The sequence below is a fragment of the Carcharhinus amblyrhynchos genome, chromosome 10 (assembly GCF_965287045.1).
Source record: "Carcharhinus amblyrhynchos chromosome 10, sCarAmb.v2.hapA, whole genome shotgun sequence".
NCBI lineage: Eukaryota > Metazoa > Chordata > Chondrichthyes > Carcharhiniformes > Carcharhinidae > Carcharhinus > Carcharhinus amblyrhynchos.
This window is the reverse complement of record NC_137333.1, coordinates 44,435,898-44,456,262: the sequence shown is the minus strand read 5'-3', so window position 1 is coordinate 44,456,262 and position 20,365 is coordinate 44,435,898. Positions and strand designations below refer to the sequence as shown.

At 41.9% G+C, this 20,365-nt stretch overlaps 1 protein-coding gene and 1 long non-coding RNA gene across 2 annotated transcripts in view; one reads left to right on the top strand and one right to left on the bottom strand.

The window, feature by feature from the left end:
* The window catches only part of LOC145348899 (progesterone receptor-like), a 280,573-nt gene that overhangs the window by 76,725 nt on the left and 183,483 nt on the right, over window positions 1-20,365 (bottom strand). Inside the window, exons 6-7 of the mRNA XM_080196951.1 lie at window positions 10,366-10,396; window positions 1,843-2,022 (exon numbers count right to left, since the gene is read on the bottom strand). Coding sequence (XP_080053077.1) covers window positions 1,843-2,022; window positions 10,366-10,396 — 211 coding nt within the window. The remainder of the gene's footprint in view (window positions 1-1,842; window positions 2,023-10,365; window positions 10,397-20,365) is intronic.
* LOC145348900 (uncharacterized) overlaps window positions 1-20,365 on the top strand; it is an 83,948-nt gene that overhangs the window by 35,513 nt on the left and 28,070 nt on the right. The window lies entirely within an intron of this gene.

Below are 20,365 nucleotides of genomic sequence, written 5' to 3'. Positions count from 1 at the left end.
ACCACCTTCTCCAGGCAAGTGGGTGGAGGGGGGGACTGGTAATGTTAAAATGGCGGCGCAGGCTCTTTGGGCTGAAAGGCCTGTTTCCCGGGCTGTTTTTGTTCTTTGTTCTTTGTTCAAATAGAGGTGGGCAATAAATGCTGATCTAGCCAGCGACGGTCACATCACATGAATGAATAATAAAAAGAGAGCTAATGTGTACACCCAGCAAGGGATCTATGCTGAGAGTGTGGGTCACACATATAATATGTATATTATATTATATTATATATTTAATGCCTTCCTGTAAGATGAGTTTGGTCATGAGGTGGACACCTATTTTGACAGGTGGGGACTCAGCCATCTTCCCGCCTCTGTCCTGGTTAAGATTAGGATGGGAAGGTTCACAGACATCCGCTCACCCATTGCCAATTGATACCCACTTAAGGATCTCATACTGCCAGCAGCAGGGACCAATTAGCCCATGGCAAGTCCAGAAATCAGTCCATGATTGGGTTGCTTGCAAACTTCCAGTGGAGTCCCTCGCTCAATGCACTCAGTATCTGATCAGGAGACCTACCATTGGGAAGAGCAGGGCCTGGTGGGAGTGGCGGGGGGGGGGTGGCGGGTGGGGAGGTGGTGTTCCAGATTAATGCCCCGGAATCCATGAGGGAATTCCTAGCATTGCTCAGTTAATTGCTTATTTGATACTTAATATGCTGGGACTTCCTGAGAGGAGATGATATGGGGCCCAGTGGGCAACACCCCCATTAAATAGCCTTATTTTCCCATGATCCCTGTGAATGTAGCTCCTCAAGAGATCACTGGTTCTTCTTTTTAAAAGCACATAATTATTTCAACTATATTCTATATTTCTCTTTCTCTGAATGACAAAACTGTTCTATTTTGTTGTATTCGCCATATGGTTTGGAAATTGTTATTTAGGAACCATGTAATCTATTTTTAAAGCCTGACAAAATTCAATAGGATTTTGTGAAATTTATGAATTTGACGTTGTTCATATCATTCTGTTGCAAGTGTGATTACTGTCCATCTCCAAGGAAAATGTTATTTTACGCTTTTTATCTTTTTTATAAGGGTACGATCCTTTTACTTTGTCCCATTTCCTTTCGTTGACAGTCACATTTCAGCGGTGGAAGTAACAGCAGGAAGCCAGGAGGTCTTCTTCCAAACTCCCATGAAAATATTCTCAGCCAGGCATCAGAGGACAGCCCAGTATGAATGCATCCACTAATATTTCTGTCCTTCTTGTGGGAGGCCCCCTAGTTTCATCAAATGTGCTTCACAACAACACAGTTTTCAACTGCTCCCTCATGATGTGGGAATCAAAACCTGTTCCTATTCCAGCTGTACTTCTTTGACAGTGTATTTTGTTGCTTTGATATGCTCTGCTACTCATCCAAGAGTGAATCTGTTTTCACGTACGCATTCTTAGGAATTGATACTTCGAACAGCAATTTCTCCAGGTATGGAAACTTTAACAACGTTTGCATGAACACGGGAGGGCCAATTTTAACCTTTAGCTTGGGAAAATGGATTGTGTGGTGAGATGAATTCCACTCATAGCTGATGTGGAAAACCAGAATATCGTTTTGTTGTAAGTTGGAGATGCTCCACTCAGGTTAAGGATTCAGGCATAATTTAAGGTCAAGTACAGGCATCTGCTTTTACTTTACCTATGAGTCATAATGGTGACAGTGAACTCAAAAATGTATTCTGCTGTTCAGTGATTAAACCCATCACCTTGATGACCACAAATATCACCACAAAGGAATTAAAGAGTGTAGTGTGCACTATGTTATCTAATGATTGGAACTTTATCACTTAAACTCGTATGGTTACCTGGTACAGATTTGGCCCATTTAACAACAGCTACAAGTTGCCTCTCACATAGCCTGTTCAGGCTGGTTAGCAGACAGTTAGGTGAGTCTGGTTGACTGTTATCATAGCCTGCATAAACAACTTCGGGTTCAATTATCTGTAAAATGGAAACGAGTGTCGGCGTGAACTGGACCCCTCGAGCTGAGTGTAATGAGACCTTTGGCATTGCAACTGGACTGACACTAGGTAGTGTCATTTCGGACTGCAGAGAAGATGAGTTGTTTCCGATGTTCTTTAGTTTACTGAATTTCCTTAGCTTTCGGGCTGAAAAACAAAAGATAATTGCCTGTTCAACGACTGACCTTTCAATCCAACGTCCATCACTGTTTAGTTTACAGACTTATACTTCACAATGATCCAAACCAACGTCTACATTGGTTGGATTTTGTTTGATCTCACTTTTCTCAGTTTCCAAATTCAGTCTCCTCTGAATGTGTAAATGATAAGCTGCTGTCTCTTAAACATATTGGTAAATCACATTTTGTGTGAGGAGATATAATGAGAGATAAAATGTGATGTTGCCAGGCATCAGCACTTTGACTCTGACGAGGCAAAAGTCATGTGAGACTATGTGGCAAGATCAAAGGCATTTATACTACAAGAAGTATGCTTTCATATAATGTTACTTTGAGAAAGAAAACATGGGAAGGTGCTTTCAATTTAAAATACGTTTCCTAGCTAAACAATGCTTAGAAGAGAAAATTTAAATAACTCTTACCTCTCTGGAGAAGTCCTTATTTTCATTTCAATTTTTCAGACCCTGATTCTGTGTCTCCCCTCTCTGCAGGGAGCCACTCTGAAGATGTCAGCTATGGGAGCAGCAATGACTGCCTTCATAAAGAACCCTGTACCATTAGCACCCAAGCCAACCTTGATGCAGGTTGGGAAGCAGACGAGCTGAGAAAAGTCAGTGCCAGTTGGGTATACAGGTACACCCAGCTGCCATTGACTTCTTTAGGCTCCAATGTCTCTCGTTAACCTACTGAAAACATCCCATCATTACAAAAACTTTCTAAAGTAAATTTGAGTAAAAAAAAACAAAAGGGGAGTGTATTAGCTGATGACTGCAGGAAGTCAGGACAGGGAAAAAACATAACACCCTGAAAGTTGCCGTCAGGGAGAAAAACCTTCTGATGCCTGGCAATATTATCTGTCAAACTTCATTGCAAGTAACATATGGTTTGCATATATCTCATCCAGATTTACCACCCCCACCCCCGGTAAATGTTTTCATACACAGAGCACACTGATTCAAAAGATGGATTTTATGAATCCATGAACCAGGCACAATGCTCTGTGTGCCGGAAGCATGAAATGGTAAATTCCACCCAATTTTGCGCACCAATATTTTAGCTCCATTTTCAGCCTAAAATGGAAGAGATTTTTGTACAGAATCACAGTCTTGCAATCATAGTAATTTCACATTCAGTCTGCTTATCGTGTGCACGAAGAGTTTGAGCTTCCCCAGTGCCAGTTATAAAGAAAAGTCATGGATGGAACTTTGCGCAATCTTTGCATACAAGATTTTTTTTAAAATTGGTGCCTATTTTTAATTGATTGCTGTGAAAGAAAAACATGGACTTCTACAACAGTTTTGTTGAGAATTATTTATTAAGTCAGGGACCAACATAGTTTTTGGTCAGAAAAAAAACGACCAAAAAGCCTTTTGCAACCACTGTACCAAAATCTGAGCAAAGCACATAGATACAGAGAGTAAGAACTGCAGTTATTAATGGATAAGACAAATATCAGCCAATTGCGGTACTTCAGCATTAAAGATTTTTTTTGCGCTTCTGAAGCAGCTAGAGAGCCACTTGATCTTACAAATTTTGAAAAGCTTGCTGCGCAGTACACACTAATGCTGGTTAAAATGAGCTAAATGGTTGTAGCGCCAAGCCAGTTTGAATGAAGAGGGTCTGCAAGGGCAGGTAGACACCATCATGAAGTGACGCAACCACATTTGTTCATGGGGGAGGCCAAACCCCCTAGCTTGTAAAGTAGGCACAAAGCATTGCAGTTTTTTCAGCACTGTCTTCACGACTCAGAGGACGACCTGGCAGGAGGTCTGGAAGAAGGCGGACAAAGTTAAGGCATGAATATTGTTGTAACGTAGGAGCACAAGACATTTCTGAACAAGCAGGAAAGTTTTAGTTGTACACGGCAATGCAAAATGCTTCACTGACACAGATGTTAGCAAGTATATAGCAAGTAAGATATTAGAAAGGGGGAGAAAAAAAGCAGAATCATGCAAATTACATTATTTCATGCTGGGGAAGTAATTGCATTACAAGAAGGATTTTTTTTCTCTGGGCCAAAGTGTTGCTTCTCAAATCCCAGTGCTTGCATGTTGAAAGGCAAATTTTACATAGAGCAAAAAGGCAACAAATGATGAAACTGAGAACTATAGATAATAAAGAACAGGGGTGGGGCTTGTGGGGAGGGTTGGTGGGGACATGACACCCTTTCCACCAACACCCCCGCTCCCACTCCCTCAACAAATCATTTTGAGGTCAGACGAATCTTTATGTCAGAACTTAGCCAAAATTGAGTGAGTACAATTTACTCGTTTAACTTTGAAATTCTTGTTGCTATCTTTGAGTGAAAAGCTATTGGCAAAGTGACATTGGAAGATGTTGTTGTGATTGTTCTGTGCCGAGCCAGCCAGATCTGAATGTTCATCCAATGCCCACGCCCAACCCTAATCTTCTAGTCTGAACTCTGTCTGGGCTGGAGGTCAGCTCATTCCAGCTGAGAGAGAGTTGGCCTCAACTCTTGCTCTACCCACCTGCCCATACCTGCTGTGGAGGGGAGAAAAATGACTTGAGAATTCCCACTTTCCATAATGTCTTTTGGAAATGTGTGTGAACATCAAAGGAGGATGGTTTGGATCTAACTGATTGCACATTCAGTTAAATGCTCTGCTGCACTCACTGCCGAGGTTCAAAAAGATTCAAAAGCCTATGGAACCATACCCAACAACGTTGTAATAGTTCCAAAAGAAATTAGTATTATTAAAATACTGCTCTTTGTGATTTTTCACACAATCCTATGTGAACCTTTTAATGACTGCAAAAGGTAAAGATGTACCTTTGGTTTAGATGTTTTCCCAATGGATTGATATGAAGATTCCTGTTTTGTGGTGGCCAGGGAGCCTGAAAAATGGATTTATGAAACATGATAGCCCAGTCTTCTTTACCAGAATATATTTATAGAGGACTGCTTCAGACAGGGATTAAGGTTACCAATTCTCCAGGCTTGCCCAACACTGCAGTGAGCAACTCTAGGAGAAAAATATCTAAAAAACAAAACTGTTTTTTACTTCAGTTTCTTTGAAAACTTTCATTTCCTATTCATAAAAGTATTGAAGCCAGAAGGAAAAGGCCAGTTACTGTATGGGGCAGTTGGAGAAAGTTGTGAAATCTCCAGGAGTTACATCCAGCCAGAGTTGGTAACTATAGTAGGAATAATGATATGCATGGGATAAGGACCACAATGCTCCTCTCTAATATTCAAATGGATAGGGTCATTCGCACTATGCTAACCATTTTCCACTAAACAGTTCAGTTGTTGCATGCTTCCTACATAAAAACTTCCCAGATCTATCAATATTTTATGTAAAAATGGAGTTTGAGGAAAATAGATTTGTTCAGATATAATTTAGCATGATGGCACAACTACTAAACAAATCAAAAACAAATTGGTCCAATAGGTTCACAGAACGTGGACTCACTCAAAAAACACTAGAAGAGAATGAAACCTGAAATTAGAAGATAAAAGCTTCCATTGTGCTGAATTGAGTGATTTATGCAGAGCAAAGGCATATTCTCTACTAATCTAAAATGGTACGAGCTCTAGTAATGGTTCAGTGAGTAAATGCACCACATGGTTCCAAGTTCGATTGCTGCTCTGTGCTATGTTAACATGGGCAGTGATAAAATAGTATAATACACAGAGTTGGCAGAGGAAACAATTCCACCAGACATAATTAACTACAGGGACAGGAAAAGTGAAAGGCTCGGTGGAAAAGCCTTTTGACTTTGTGTTGTATCTGCTCTATCATAATGTGATATAAATACATTGGTACTGGCATGATGTGAAGCAGGAAGGAACAGTATCATTTTATATCTCAGGCATGATACAATGTTTAGAGGGAATAAATAAATTCTTAAGAGTTTAAATAAGTAATGCACATGTTTCTGGCTGGTCCATCTCTTATTTCAACCTTGACTTGACCTAACCTTACTTTGTAAGATGCATTCAAAGATGCACTTAAATAACAACAAAGGATAAATTCAACAGCAAACTAAGAACTAAATATAATATTAATCTGATTTTGAGGATCAGCATCTTCTATGTTTGATTAAGTTCTCATTAGTTACTGAGATGTCTTGAGAGTTAGCCTTAAATTGAGAGGGCAGTATGTTACATTAAGTTATGTTTCAGGCCCAATACCAAGGGACGGAGGGCTCAAACCTTTGGATTTTTTACTGATCTATTAAATGCCTGTAATTTACTTTAGGATATGGGATATCAAAATTAGTCCAATTCACTCAGTCTATAGTACAGTTAGAGAGCTTAAAGGCTATAGTGGAGCAAAAGCCATGATGTCTGGTCATCGCGACATCTCTTTAGCTGGGTACATCTTCCAGTCAGCAGAGGGACCATATACTAAAAAGGATATGAATCTCTGACTCAGAATGAACATCTGATATTAGTGAGGGATCCTTACCCAAGACAAACAGGCATCCCTGGTGAGGCTGAGGAACTTGCTAAATAGCACATTAAAGTGAGCTGATCAGTACAGCAAGATTCACACTAATCCCCTGTAGATGCAGCACTTGGAGAAAGAGTCAAAGACTTTGAATGAGCTTCAAAATTCTTGATCACAATTTAACCATGACACAAGTAACTGAAAAGGTTAGTGCTCAAGATCATAAACAAAAGCTCAGCAGTTTCAGGGCAATATTTAAGTGGACTTTGTGGCGTGCGAGGACACAATGAATTAATGTAGGAAGCTGCAGGAAACTGATAATAATGTGCACTTGCATCATTCATTTAGAGCTACTTAAAATCTTGTAATAGCAAACTTTCTCAATATATAAAAAAAATCGAGAATACTCCACGATAAGAATCAGTGAATTTCTCACAGAGACCATTTGGTCCATCATGTCTGTTCAGGTGTTAACTCCATTGGAGATAATCATTGCAAGCCTACTTTCCTGCTCTTTCTCCCCTTCACTCATAAATATTTACAGCAGGGTTTTCCAGCTGTACTTGCCCCAAAACTGGGAAATCCTACTTGAGGTCAACAGGCCTTTGCATGGTCTGCCCCCTGCCTGCTATGATTTCCCTGGCAGATGGGATGGGACAACTCCCTCCTTAATCTCAGCAAGAGGGAGTGAGGAGCAGTAATGGTGGCATTTCTATTGGAGATGTTGTGAGGGACAAATTTCTTGGCGAACTCAACAGCATCCAATGACCTCAGATCTGCACCAGTCGGTAACTTCATGGCCAATGACCTCAGATTTCAGGGCTGGCTGTAGGCTTTTTGAATCAGGAGTCTAATGCCTGCTGCAGAGCCCCCAATGTCAAACTGAACCGTCCAGAAAGTGTGTATGCTGCGCTTAACTTCTCTTTTCTGTGGTGACCTAAATAGCTGAGTATAAAGTTACCCAAAGGATTGCTGGAGGAGATAGAAGAACAATCAAATTTTCCGCATTTATCAAGTGGAAGTTCCACGGTGGACTTTGATCAGCAGACAGTTAAAATTGAATTGAGGTCTGGCTGACATCAGGGGAGCCCAATTCATATTTATGATGTGTCTGCTGAGTTAGGTGGGTGCCTTAACCACCCAACAAATAACTGTGGGGCAATATAACAATGGAACGTCCATACCTGGGTAATGGGATGGAGTGAGGATTTCCTCTCAAATCTCTAGTGAAGTCACAAATGTTTTTCAGCATTTTCCCATATGCCAAATGACCAAAAATTGATTTTTCTATGAGTGCAAGAAAAGGGTGAATATTCACCTAAAAGGAAATGGCCAAGTTTGGATTGGGCAGGGAAATCAGATTCCCGACTCAAACCTGCCTCCAACAGTCCACATGGCTTTAACTCAGGCTGCAAGGTAACCAACCTGCTCCAAACTGGCTCTGAGTTATTCAGCTTCTCAATTTTAACTGCAGTTAGCTGGGTTTACCAGCCTCAGCAAAAGCAGCTACATCTAGCTGAGGACTTTGCAGATCCAAGAAGTAAACATCCCTATCTCATGGATTCAGTATGCCTGCCTGACGAATCCATGCAATTGGACAAATCCCACTCCCGTAACACCATCACCCAATGTGCCCTAAAAGGTGTCTGATTCACTCCTCCCCTAATATCGTCCTCAGGCCCTAATCGGTTCAGTTTGACATTGGCCCATAATATCGTCCTCAGGCCCTAATCGGTTCAGTTTGACATTGGCCCATAATATCGTCCTCAGACTTGAATTCCTCAACCAGCCCTCTAATTCACTCTCCTCCGCCTGAGGACCCTTACTTCCCTCCTTCCCATACCCCCTTCCAGGACACTGATTCCACCCATTAACACCCGGGACCCTAAGCTCCCCATTTCCCAGGACACATTCCCCTGACCCCTTCATTTTCCTCCAGGATCTGATGGACCCTCCTCCCCAGTTGTTTGATGGGCTCCTTCTCAGATTAACACACCCTTCCATTATTGACACACATAACTCCTCAACCCTAATTGACCTCTTCTGACAGGGAGGTCCCTGCCCAATAACGTTTCTGACTGTCTCCTGGCCCAACTGTCAATTAGACTTGGTTCCTGGGAATAATAGAATCATAGAATCCTTACAGCCCATCAAGTCTGCACTGACAACAATCCTATCCAGGTCCTATCATTGTAAACTCACGCATTTATGTCGTTAATCCCTCTAATCTACATATCCCAGGACAAGAAGGGGCAATTTAGCATGGCCACTGCACCTAACGCACACATTTTTGGACTGTGGAGGAAACCGGAGCACCCACACAGGACATAGGGAGAATGTGCAAACTCCACACAGACAGTGACTCAACTGGGAATCAAACCCGCTGTGCGCTGTGAGGCAGCAGTGCTAACCACTATGCTGCCTTGCTACCCATAGGGAAGGGAAACAATTGGTGAAGTCACAGCCTGCAGCAGTTTTAAATCTCGACAGCATACAGGGGAATCTCACTTCTATGTTCCTACAGCTTTCACACCTTCCCTATGTTGCAGGTGGGTCAGGTAAATAAAAATTCAACCCAGAAAGCAACAAATATGAGAAAAATCCTGTAACATATCAAACTGATTAGAGTCATAGAATCATAGTCACGAGGTCATAGAGGTTTACAGCATGAAAACAGGCCCTTCAGCCCAACTTGTCCATGCCGTCCTTTTTTGTAAACTCCCAGTTTAATCCCAATTGCCCGCATTTGGCCCATATCCCTCTATACCCATCTTACCCACGTAACTGTTAAAATGCTTTCTGAAAGACAAAATTGTAGCTGGCTCTACTACTACCTCTGGCAGCTTGCTCCAGATACTCACCATCCTCTGTGTGAAAAAATTGCTCCTCTGGACACTTCTGTATCTCTCCCCTCTCACCTTAAACCTATGCCCTCTAGTTTTAGGCTCCCCTACCTTTGGGAAAAGATATTGACTATCTAACTGATCCGTGCCTCTCATTATTTTATAGATCTCTATAAGGTCACCCCTCAGCCTCCTACACTCCAGAAAAAAGATCCCAGCCTATCCAGCCTCTCCTTGTAACTCAAACCATCAAGTCCCAGTAGCATCCTAGTAAATCTTTTCTGCACTCTTTCTAGTTTAATAATATCCTTTCTATAATAGGGTAATCAGAACTGTACACAGTATTCAAAGTGTGGTCTTACCAATGTCTTGTTCAACTTCAACAAGACATGCCAACTCCTGTATTGAATGTTCTAACCGGTGAAACAAAGCGTGCTGAATGCCTTCTTCCCAATTCTGTCCAGTTGTGACTCCACTTTTGAGGAGCTATGGACCTGTACCCCTAGATCTCTTTGTTCTCTAAATCTTCCCAGTGCCCTATCATTAACTGAGTATGTCCTGCCCTGGTTCAATCTACCAAAATGCATCACCTCACATTTGTCTAAATTATCTAAATAATCTGCCATTCGTCAGCCCACTGGCTCAATTGATCAAGATCCCATTGCAATCGGCGATTATTTTCTTCACTGTCCACTATACCATACCTAAATTTACTAACCATACCTCCTATATTCTCATCCAAATCATTAATATAAATGACAAATAACAGTGGACCTAGCACTGATCCCTGAGGCACACCACTGGTCACAGGCTTGTAGTTTGAAAAGCAACTGTCTACAACCACTCTCCGGTTTCAAGAAACCAATTTTGTATCCATTTAGCTACCCCACCCTGGATCCCATGAGATTTTAACCTTATGCAACAACCTACCATGCGATTGCTCAGAGAGATTGTATGTAGTCTAACCCCAGTCTCTATCCCACGGATGGAAAGGCATTTGTTTTCCACCTGCAGAAATCTGCCACCAATTAAAAGTCAACCAATCCAGTGAGTAATTTGAATAAATTATGTTAATTAAATGAACCAATAATAGGAAATGAACCATTTGTTAATTGTTTTTCATTTCCACTTGCTGTAAATCAAGAAATATGACATGGTAATGTACAAGTGCTACATTTCAGAGGAAAGGACACAACTTTTTTTGGTAAAAATGTTATAAATGGGAAGACAATGTTGTGTTTAAAACCAGCAAATTAGTTATAATTGCCGTGCATCAAGTTCAATTGAATGTGACCAGGGCTACGAGGGGTCATTTTCTGACTACGGGGAGGATTTTCTTCCCCCTCCATGGTGTGTTTCGTGGCAGCAGGAGGCAGTGCACCGCTTGTTAGTGGCAGGGTCTTATGGTCCTGCTGTTGTCAACGAGGTTTCCCATTGTATGCACCACTTGCCATCAGGAAATCCAATGGTGGAGTGGAGGGGAGTACACTGTCGGCAGGACCATAAGATCTGGCTGGTGTAAACGGCAGCAAGATTTTGGTGTACATATTTCCGGTGGGGTCCTCATTCACTGACATGCCTTTCAGTAGTTTGGGTTTCTGGGCGGCATGCTGGCACTGCTGCCTCATAGTGCCAGGGACACGGGTTAAATTCCAGCCTTGACTGACTGTCTGTGTGGAGTTTGCACTTTCACCCCATGTCTGTGTGGCTTTCCTCCAGATGCTCTGGTGCAGACTCAAAGGGCCAGATGTCCTCCTTCTGCACTGTAGGGACCCTATGGATTCTATGATACTGGTGTGCTTGACTTTCCCATTATTTTGGTTGGAATACTGTGTGCAGCCCACGCCTGAAATTCTAAAATGCACACCTCCTGAGAGTGAATCTCCCTGCTAGAAAGCTTGAATTTATAGAAGGATTCCTGTGTTGCTGAAGAAAAATGTGAGTAATGTTTTTGTGATAAGGAGAACAGATCTGCTACTTACCACACATCTTAACATTTCAGAAACCATAAAGCCTCATGAATTCTGGATGCTCCATAAGCTACCTTGCACTAATTACCATTTCAGTTATTTGAATTACTGTACACAAATTAATAAAATGCTCATATCATCAGTTTGAAGTGAGTACAGGCAAACATTTTGGGGCCAGATTTTCATGAAACCAGATAGACTCCAGAGATCTTTAAAAATGGCAGGTGGGACGCAGACACAGATGTCCTGCTCCCACTTTTGTTGACAGCGGAGAGGGGATAGGACGTCAATCACACAGTTGGAAATCCAAACTCAGCAGCACCATTTCAGATTAGTGCTGAGTTCAAACAGTACCCATTTTCAATGTTCCAAGGGCCTTAACCCCTTGAGGGGGTTGAGCTATGAGGAGAGGCTGAATAAACTAGGCTTGTACTCGTTAGAGTTTAGAAGAATGAGGGGAGATCTCATTGAGACGTATAAGATGATGAATGGGATGGATAGGATAGAGGTGGAAAGACTCTTCCCGCTCAAAAAAGACAGTAGGACTAGGGGGCACAGCCTCAAGATAAAGGGGGGGCGGTTTAGAACGGAGTTGAGGAGGAACTTCTTCACTCAAAGGGTGGTGAATCTCTGGAATTCTCTGCCTGTTGAAGTGGTGGAGGCTGCCTCGCTAAATATTTTTAAGAAGCGGGTTGATGGGTTTTTGATAAGAGAAGGGATTAAGGGTTATGGGGAGAGGGCGGGAAAGTGGAACTGAGCCACGACAGATCAGCCATGATCTTATTGAATGGCGGGGCAGGCTCGAAGGGCCAGATGGCCTACTTCTGCTCCTATTTCTTATGTTCTTATGTTCTTATGTTCTTAATCCACATAGTGGGAGTCGCAAATAAACAGGGAAGATGCAAACACACTTCAGAGGTGGAGATAGTCCGTTTAAGTGTCATGATCTGAAATTATTAGATCCTCTGCACTTTAAATATGAAGAGAAACAGGCTGCAGTCTGTAATCAGTGTCTGCTGGATTGATTTGATTGTCAGGCCATCAGGTGTAGCTTAGAAAGAAAACTTACCGTCTTCTCCTGCAATTTCAATAGAGCTCATTGTTGACATTTGCTAAGTGTTGTTGAATAATTAACTGTCTTTGATGTGATTACTGAATAAAACTTTGTTTGGTTTCATAACAGACTGATGACTTAAGGAGTTTTAAAATCTTTGAATAGGTTTCATGAACAATACACGCTTGATACAGAAAAAAAATTGAGCAAGAACTCTATTGACTTTTTAGAAGTTTACTTTCTTCATTGCTACATGGCTCTTGAAGTCTATGCATGTTGGATGCTGGGTGAATAGTTCTGAAGGTAGCTTAGGGAGTCTGAGGTCAAATGGAGAGGTATGGGGGTATAAGACAGCATGGAGCTGGCATGGGGATATGAGGTGGCATGGGAGATGGGTTGAAACATATGTTAGCATGGGGGGGCATAGATTATATGAGGGGCATAGGGGAGGAGAAATGTGGATGAGATGTGAGGATTAAGTTAAGAATGCCTAAAAGCTATAGAAACAACTGGGCCTTCTAACTAGGCAGCCACAAAACTTGCTGGCTCCCGTGGCCATAATTGATCTGTTTCTTGGGTCAGAAGGTCTGATACAATCCTGCCCTCGCCACCTTGGAGCAAAATCTGCGTGTGATGGAGCCTATTACATTGAGGTGAACATGCCCACCTTGATGGAGAAAATCCAATTCCCAGATTCTGGGTTGCTATCCAGTGGGGAACTGATTTCTGATGGGAGTGAAGTGGCTACCCTGTCCCCACATCCACCTCCCAAACCACACCAACACCAATATCACATCTACTTTGTTCTTCTGGTTGGGTATTGTAAGTTAGGTTAATGTCTTGTTCCTAAACAAAGGAAACAACTGTTGGATAGAAAGTAGTGGAAGGCACAGTGATTTAATGCTCCATGATTCATGGAAAAGAATGTCAATGACACTCATTGATAATCAGCTATCCGCTTCATGGATATTTCTAGTCAGAGTTCCTTAGGAACTGAGACCAGCAGCCTTGCTGAAGCAGTATTGGACATGGCTGTCATGGGCTAAGTTGTAGATAACTGATTTTATGGGATCAACATCATGGCACATTCATTTAGATAACATTTTGGTTTGCATGTAGTTGGATGAACACTATGGAACTTCCTCCCTAACCACACTGTAGGTGTACCTACACTACATGAACTGCAGTGGTTCAAGAAAGCAGCTCCCTACCACCTTGCCACGGGCAATCAGCAATAGGCAACAAATGCTGGCCTTGTTAGTTGCACCTACATATCAAGACTGAATATAAGAAAGCGTCCAAGTAATATATTATAAACGCCAATGAATAGCTTAACCCCTGTAGTTATGATTCCTCATCAGCACACGGCTACGTCAGATATAGTTTAGTCCCTGTGCAGCAGAAAGTGAGGTGCTTCTACCTGTGTTGAAATACACAGTGTAAAACTGGTTGGAAATTAATTTATTGTGACTGTAAAAGGAGGAAAGGTTAATTCACTCGCAATAGTTAACATTCAACATGGAAGAGACTGTTGAAGGAATGTTTGCAGTTGTCCTGAATTGGCTTTAAGCTGCACACTAAGAAGGAAGCTTTGTGCGAGGTTATAGGTCATTGATTCAATGTCTACAAGTAAAAAGAATAGCTGGGTATTGGTCAGGAAACATTTCAATCACAACAGCAAAAGCAAGATTGCAAAGATTATGGTAGTGATTCTTCCTGGCTATTCATACCACGCTCCCGCTGCAGAGAAGTTGGAGAATTTGGCAGCCAGCCTAATCCCCATTCACCGCCACATTCCAGCAGCAGTTTAATATCAGGGCAGGAAGCAGCCATTGTGGAAAGCTAGTGACTGAAGGGACTCTGGCGGAGGTGTGTGGGGAGCTAACTTTGACATTTTATGATATCTGCAGCATATAATCAGGGCTCCAGTAAATCCACAAATCATATTTTAAAAATGGTTTAGCAGGACTGGGCCACTTAGCCCCTCGAGCCTGCTCTGTCATTCAATAAGATCATGACTAATCTGATGGTAACCTCAGCCCCACATCCCTGCCAATTCCCAATAGCCTTGTTAATCATGAATTTATCCAGCTCTGCCTTAAAAATATTCAAAGGCTGTGGGCCGGATTCTCTGACCTTGCCTGCAAGGGACTCTCCAGCCCTGATGCAGTGAGTGGAGATTTGGCTGAGTGCTAATTTCTCCGTTCTTGCTGGCAGCAGCGAGGAGTGAACGGCCAGAGAATTCTGGCCTCTGCTCCCCTGCCTTTTGAGCAAGAGAGTTCCAACCACTCACAGCCCTCATCTCCTTTAATGATTGGCCCTTTATTTTTAAAGAGTGACCCCTAGCTTTAGATTGTCAGACAAGAAGAAACATACTTTACGAGTCACGACATTGCGGAATGGTAATGACACGGCATTGGGAGCTTCACTTTTAGGGGCAGCACGGTGGCACAGTGGTTAGCACTGCTGCCTCATTGTGCCAGTGACCCAGGTTCCCTGCTTGGGGTACTACCTGTGCGGAGTCTGCACATTTTCCCTGTGTCCTAGTGAGTTTCCTTTGGATGCTCTGTGAGTTTCCTCCCACAGTCTGAAAGATGTGCTGGTTAGGTGCATTGGCCATGCTAAATTCTCCCTTAGTGTACCCAAACAGGCACTGGAGTTTGGCGATTAAGTGATTTTCGCAGTAATTTCATTGTAGTGTTGATGTAAGCCTACTTGTGATGAATAAATAAATAAATAATAAACTTTCCACATCAATACCCTTCAGGATCTTAAAAGTTTTGATTAAGTCACCTCTTACCCTTCTAAACTCTAGTGGATACAAACCCAACTTCTCGTTATACCGCAACCCATCAATTCCTGGCATTAAACCTTCTGTGAACTGCTTCTACAATTTTTACATCTTTGCTTTAAACAATGAGACCACTACTGTACACAATTCTCCAGGTGTGGTCTCACCAATGCCCTGTTGAACTGAAGCATAGTTTCCCTACTTTTGTAATCAATTTCCCTCATAATAAACAATACATTCTGTATTTACCTAATTATTTGCTGTACCTGTATGCTAACCTTCTGTGACTCATGCACTCAGCTCTGCAATCTCTCACTATTTAGATAATGCGCTCCTTTTCTATGCTTCCTGCCAAAATGGAGAATTTCACATTTGCCCACATTATAGTCCGTTTGCCAGATATTTGCCCATTCATTTCACCTATTTATACCCCTTTGTAGCCTCTTCATAACTTACTTTCCTATCTGTCTAGGTCCCACCAAATTTAACAACCATACATTTAATCCCTGCATCCAAGTCATTTATATAGATTGTAAAAGGTTGAAGCCCAGGACTGATCCCTGTAACACATCCCAGCAGTCAAAAAAATACTCATTTATACCAACTCTCTGTTTCGGTTAATAGCGAATCTTCAGTCCAAACCAATACATTACCACCTGCAACATGAGCTTTTATTTTCTGCAACAGCATTTAATGTGATACCCTATCAAATGCCTTCTGGAAATCCAAGCACAGTAAATCTACTTGTTCCTCTTTGTTCACAGTACATGTGACTCTCAAAGAATGGGTGGCATGATGGCACAGTAGTTAGCATTGCTTCTTCGCAGTGCCAGGGACCCAGGTTCGATTCTGACCTTGGGTGACATGCGGAGTTGGAAAATTCTCCCTGTGTCTGCGTGGGTTTCCTCTGGATGCTCTGGTTTCCTCCCATAGTCCCAAGATGTGCCGATTAGGTAAATGTGTGGGGTTAGGGGGATGGTGTGGGTGGGCCTGGGTAGAATTTTCTTTCAGGCAGTTGGTACAAACTTGATGGACCGAATGGCCTCCTTCTGCACTGTAGGGATTCTGTAATTCTATGATTTTAGCTCAAATAAATTGGTTAAGCATGATTTCCCTCTTACAAAACTCAGACTCTGCCTAATTGCCTTGAATTTTTTTTTAGTGCCTTGCTATAATATTTTCCCTAAGGCAGATGTTAGGCTAACTGGCCTGCAGTTTCCTGTTTCCCGTCTCTTCTTCTTTTTGAATAAAGGAGTTACATTTGTTGCATTCCAATCAAATAGAACCTTCCCCAAATCTAGGGAATTTTGAAAAATTAAAAACAATGCATCAACTAATGCATTTGCCACTTCTTTCAAGATGTTAGGATAAAGTCCATTCGGGCCCAGGGAGTTGTCAGCCCACAAACCCAAAACTCTGCTCAGTATCATTTCTCTGATGATTGTAATTTCCCTGATTTCTCCTTCCCTTCCACTTCCTGATCAACAGCTATTTCTGGAATGCTATTTTTGCCCTCTATATTGAAGCCCGATGCCAAATACCTGTTTAATTTATCCACCATTGCCTTGCTTTCCATTATCAATTCCCTAGATATAATAATTAGGGACCAATGCTCACGGTAATAACTGTTTTCTTACTTGAATATCTTCAGAAACTCTCACCATCTATCTTCATATTCCTTGCTAGCTTTTCAGCTATTCTAGTTTTGCCCTCCTTATCGATCTTCTTATCATTCATTGGTGTTCTTTAAATTCTTACCAATCTTCTGACCTGCCACTCATCTTTGTGCAAATACATTGCTCAACTTTATGTTTGATTCTGTCTTTATAAAACTTTTTCAGTTAACCACGGATGATGGGCCCTCACTTTGGAATTTTTCTTTCTCATTGGAATGTGTCCATCCTGTGTATTCTGAAATATCCCTTATACATGTCGGCCACTGATCCTCTATTGCTCTATCTCTCAAGTACATTTGCCAGTTCATTTCAGGTAGTTCTGCTTTCATGCCCTCATAATTGCCCTTATTAATGATTAAAAGACTAGTTTTGGTTGCACTCTTTCTCTCAAATGGAATGTGAAATTCTATCATATTATGATCACTGCTACCTTGGGGTGCCTTCACTATGAGGCTATCAATTAATCCAATCTCATTGCACAATACCAGGGCTAGTATAACCATCCTCTGGTTGGCTGCAGAATTTGGTTTTCCAAAAAACTACCTTAAAAACGTCCTATGGACTCCTGATCTACGCTACATTTGCCCATCTGATTTTTTAAATCAAAATGTTGATTAAAATCTACCATAACATACTTTTTTGACAAGCACCCATTATTTCTTTTACTCTTTGTTCTACCATGTATTTATAATTAGACCACCTATACGCCACTTCCACAAATGACTTCTTGCTTTGATCATTTTTTATCCCAACTCAAATTGCTTTTCCATCATGGTGTCCTGAATTTAGGTCATCCCTCTCCAATATGCTAACCCCATCATTAATTAACAGAGCCACCCCTCTCCCTGTTCCTGCCTTTCTTAAATGTGACATACTTTTCAATATACAGATCCTAATCGATGCCATCCAGTAGCCAATTCCCAGGAATCAGAGCCCACTTCTCCCACACCAGTCTTTGAGCCACATTCCTCTTATGGATAGTTCCACTGCTTCAAGGCTCACCAAATGGCTAGGATGCCACTCACCAGATGGCTGGGAGGTCAATTAAAGAATTCAACCATCTGTTCGACAACGTCTAAGGTTCAACAGATGCCTGAACTGCCAATCAATTTAAAGATTCAAGCATAATGTCCAAATGATGCTTTAAAATCTGAAGTCAATACTGCTGAATGAAAAAGAGCCAATTCTCCAATCAATAATGCATTCAAAGATATCTGAACACTTTCGCAATACTGGTTAATTTAACAATCACTTATCTCTTAAGAACAAATCCTTATCATCAACCATTGTATTAATAACATACATAAATAATCATACAGCAATTTCTTGTGACATGAAAAGTTGCCAACAACTTTAAAATTTTTCTGTCACTAATTCCCTGAACGTATTTCCCCATGGTTAACAATGCCTGTGATCTGACAGGTTTCAGATAGGCTTCAGTAACCCATCTACATTTCCCATGTTGGACAAAATGATGGCTGGCGGGAATGCTACCTCAATTTCAGTCTTCCCATTCAACACAACTTTTCCCCACGTTGGGACAGCGAAATCCAGCTTGGTGTCCACAAATTAGCAAGGACCATCTGGAATGCAAGAGCAGGCCTATACTATCCCTCAATATAAAGCATACAAAAGACAAGATTCAGAGACCAGTGTATTTGACATGATAATGAAGGCATCAGTGGAATAGTTGCTCTGGTGGTTCATGAGATGGCCTTGGAGCAATGGAGTGTTAGCAAATTATGCCCTGGAGAACACTCTAGGCATGAATCAGTCGGGTGTGAGGAGGAGGACACATTTGACAGGACCTGAAAATGCAAGATCTCTCCATCTCAAAAGACCTATCCTAGAGAATTTGCACAAAGCGGGAGGAAAGTCCATGTGCTGTTTTATGCCAGATGGGGAGGATTGTAGACAGGACAGATTTCCTCCACTTGAATTCCTGGAATTCCATCTCTAGAGCACATGGCAATCTAAACAAGTCATGTGTGTTGTCAGGATCAGGAACGAGCAGTGTAGTAGGATTCACACACTGCTGGATGATGGAATTCCAGAAGATATTATTGACTTAAACTTTCAAAGAGCCTTTGAAAAATAGAGATTCCATCTTTTGGTGCCTATTTCGCCTGGATTACCAGAAGGAAAAAGGGGAGATAAAAATACTGGTCTGAACTGTTTTTTCCTTCTGGATAGAAAACAGATTGTTTCTTTCATTGGTGGAGGGCAGCTGTTAATGGTAACAAATCTACAGAAGGATCATCACTCAGGGGAATCCTGCAGGCATCATTGACAAGGCTTTGTTCATCCCAGCTTTATTAATAATCTGAATGAAGATACCAGAGAAACAACCTGCAAGCTTGTGATGAAATGAGCCACATACACGGGAATGGGAACGGGAATATAATTTAATAAACATAAGGACACCATCGTGAATTTGGGCTGAGGCATTTCCAAGCAACATTCTGCAGGGTTGCACATGGAACACTACTGAGGGAGAACGTGTTGGGAATGTTAAAGGCAATGTATGGACAATAAGCATGGCAAAAACACACAGGCATGAATAAAGAGGTCTTTTTTCTCAACTGCCCAATATGGCGCTTGGCTCAATATTTGCTGGAAATATGCACTGTTTTTATCGTTTTAGGCCAGTTAGTGCTGATAAAGGATTCTGTGTGTACTGAATTTAATGGATAATATATTTTCAATGCCAGAAAAACCACTCCCTACTGATTGGAAAGATCTAATAGCCATAACAATCATAACCGCTATCAATTTCACATTCACAAACATAAAAACAGGGACTTTTTCATGTTTTCTTTAAATCGCATTTCAGCACTGAACATTCTGCCAATAATCCCCAAACCTCCTCTTCTCCTCTGGTAGTCCTGGGAGGAAAATGCTAAAGCCTCTCCTTTGGACACACTGCAGGCGGAATTTTACCGGCAAGACTGGCCGAGGTTCGTACAATCCCACCCAAGACCAACAGAGAATGCCATTCTCCGAGCTTCACCTGCCCCGGGAATTGGGGCGGATGTGCCGGTGAAATTCCGGCCCACATGTGCAAGCTGTTGCTGTTAATTGTATCTTTCTTCCATTCTGAGAGGGTGAAGGTTTCTGCAGTCAATGTAACCATTATGCCATTAGATATAACATAGCAAATCTTTAATGGACTGCTTTACGTTACATCTCAGTTCAAATGCGACTTACATCTCCAGCAGAGTACATCATGCAAATGTTCACAATTTTCTTGCCCCATATGGGCCTTGTGGGACCTGATCCCAATAACTAGAGCATGTCATGGGTGGGATTTTCCATGCCCCTGGCAGCATGTTTTCTGGTGGTGAAGGTGGCCTGCCGTAAGCTGTCAACAGGGTTCTCTGGTGCTGCCTCTGCCAACAGGGCTTCCCATTGTTAGCACCTTCTGCTGCTGGAGAGCCTG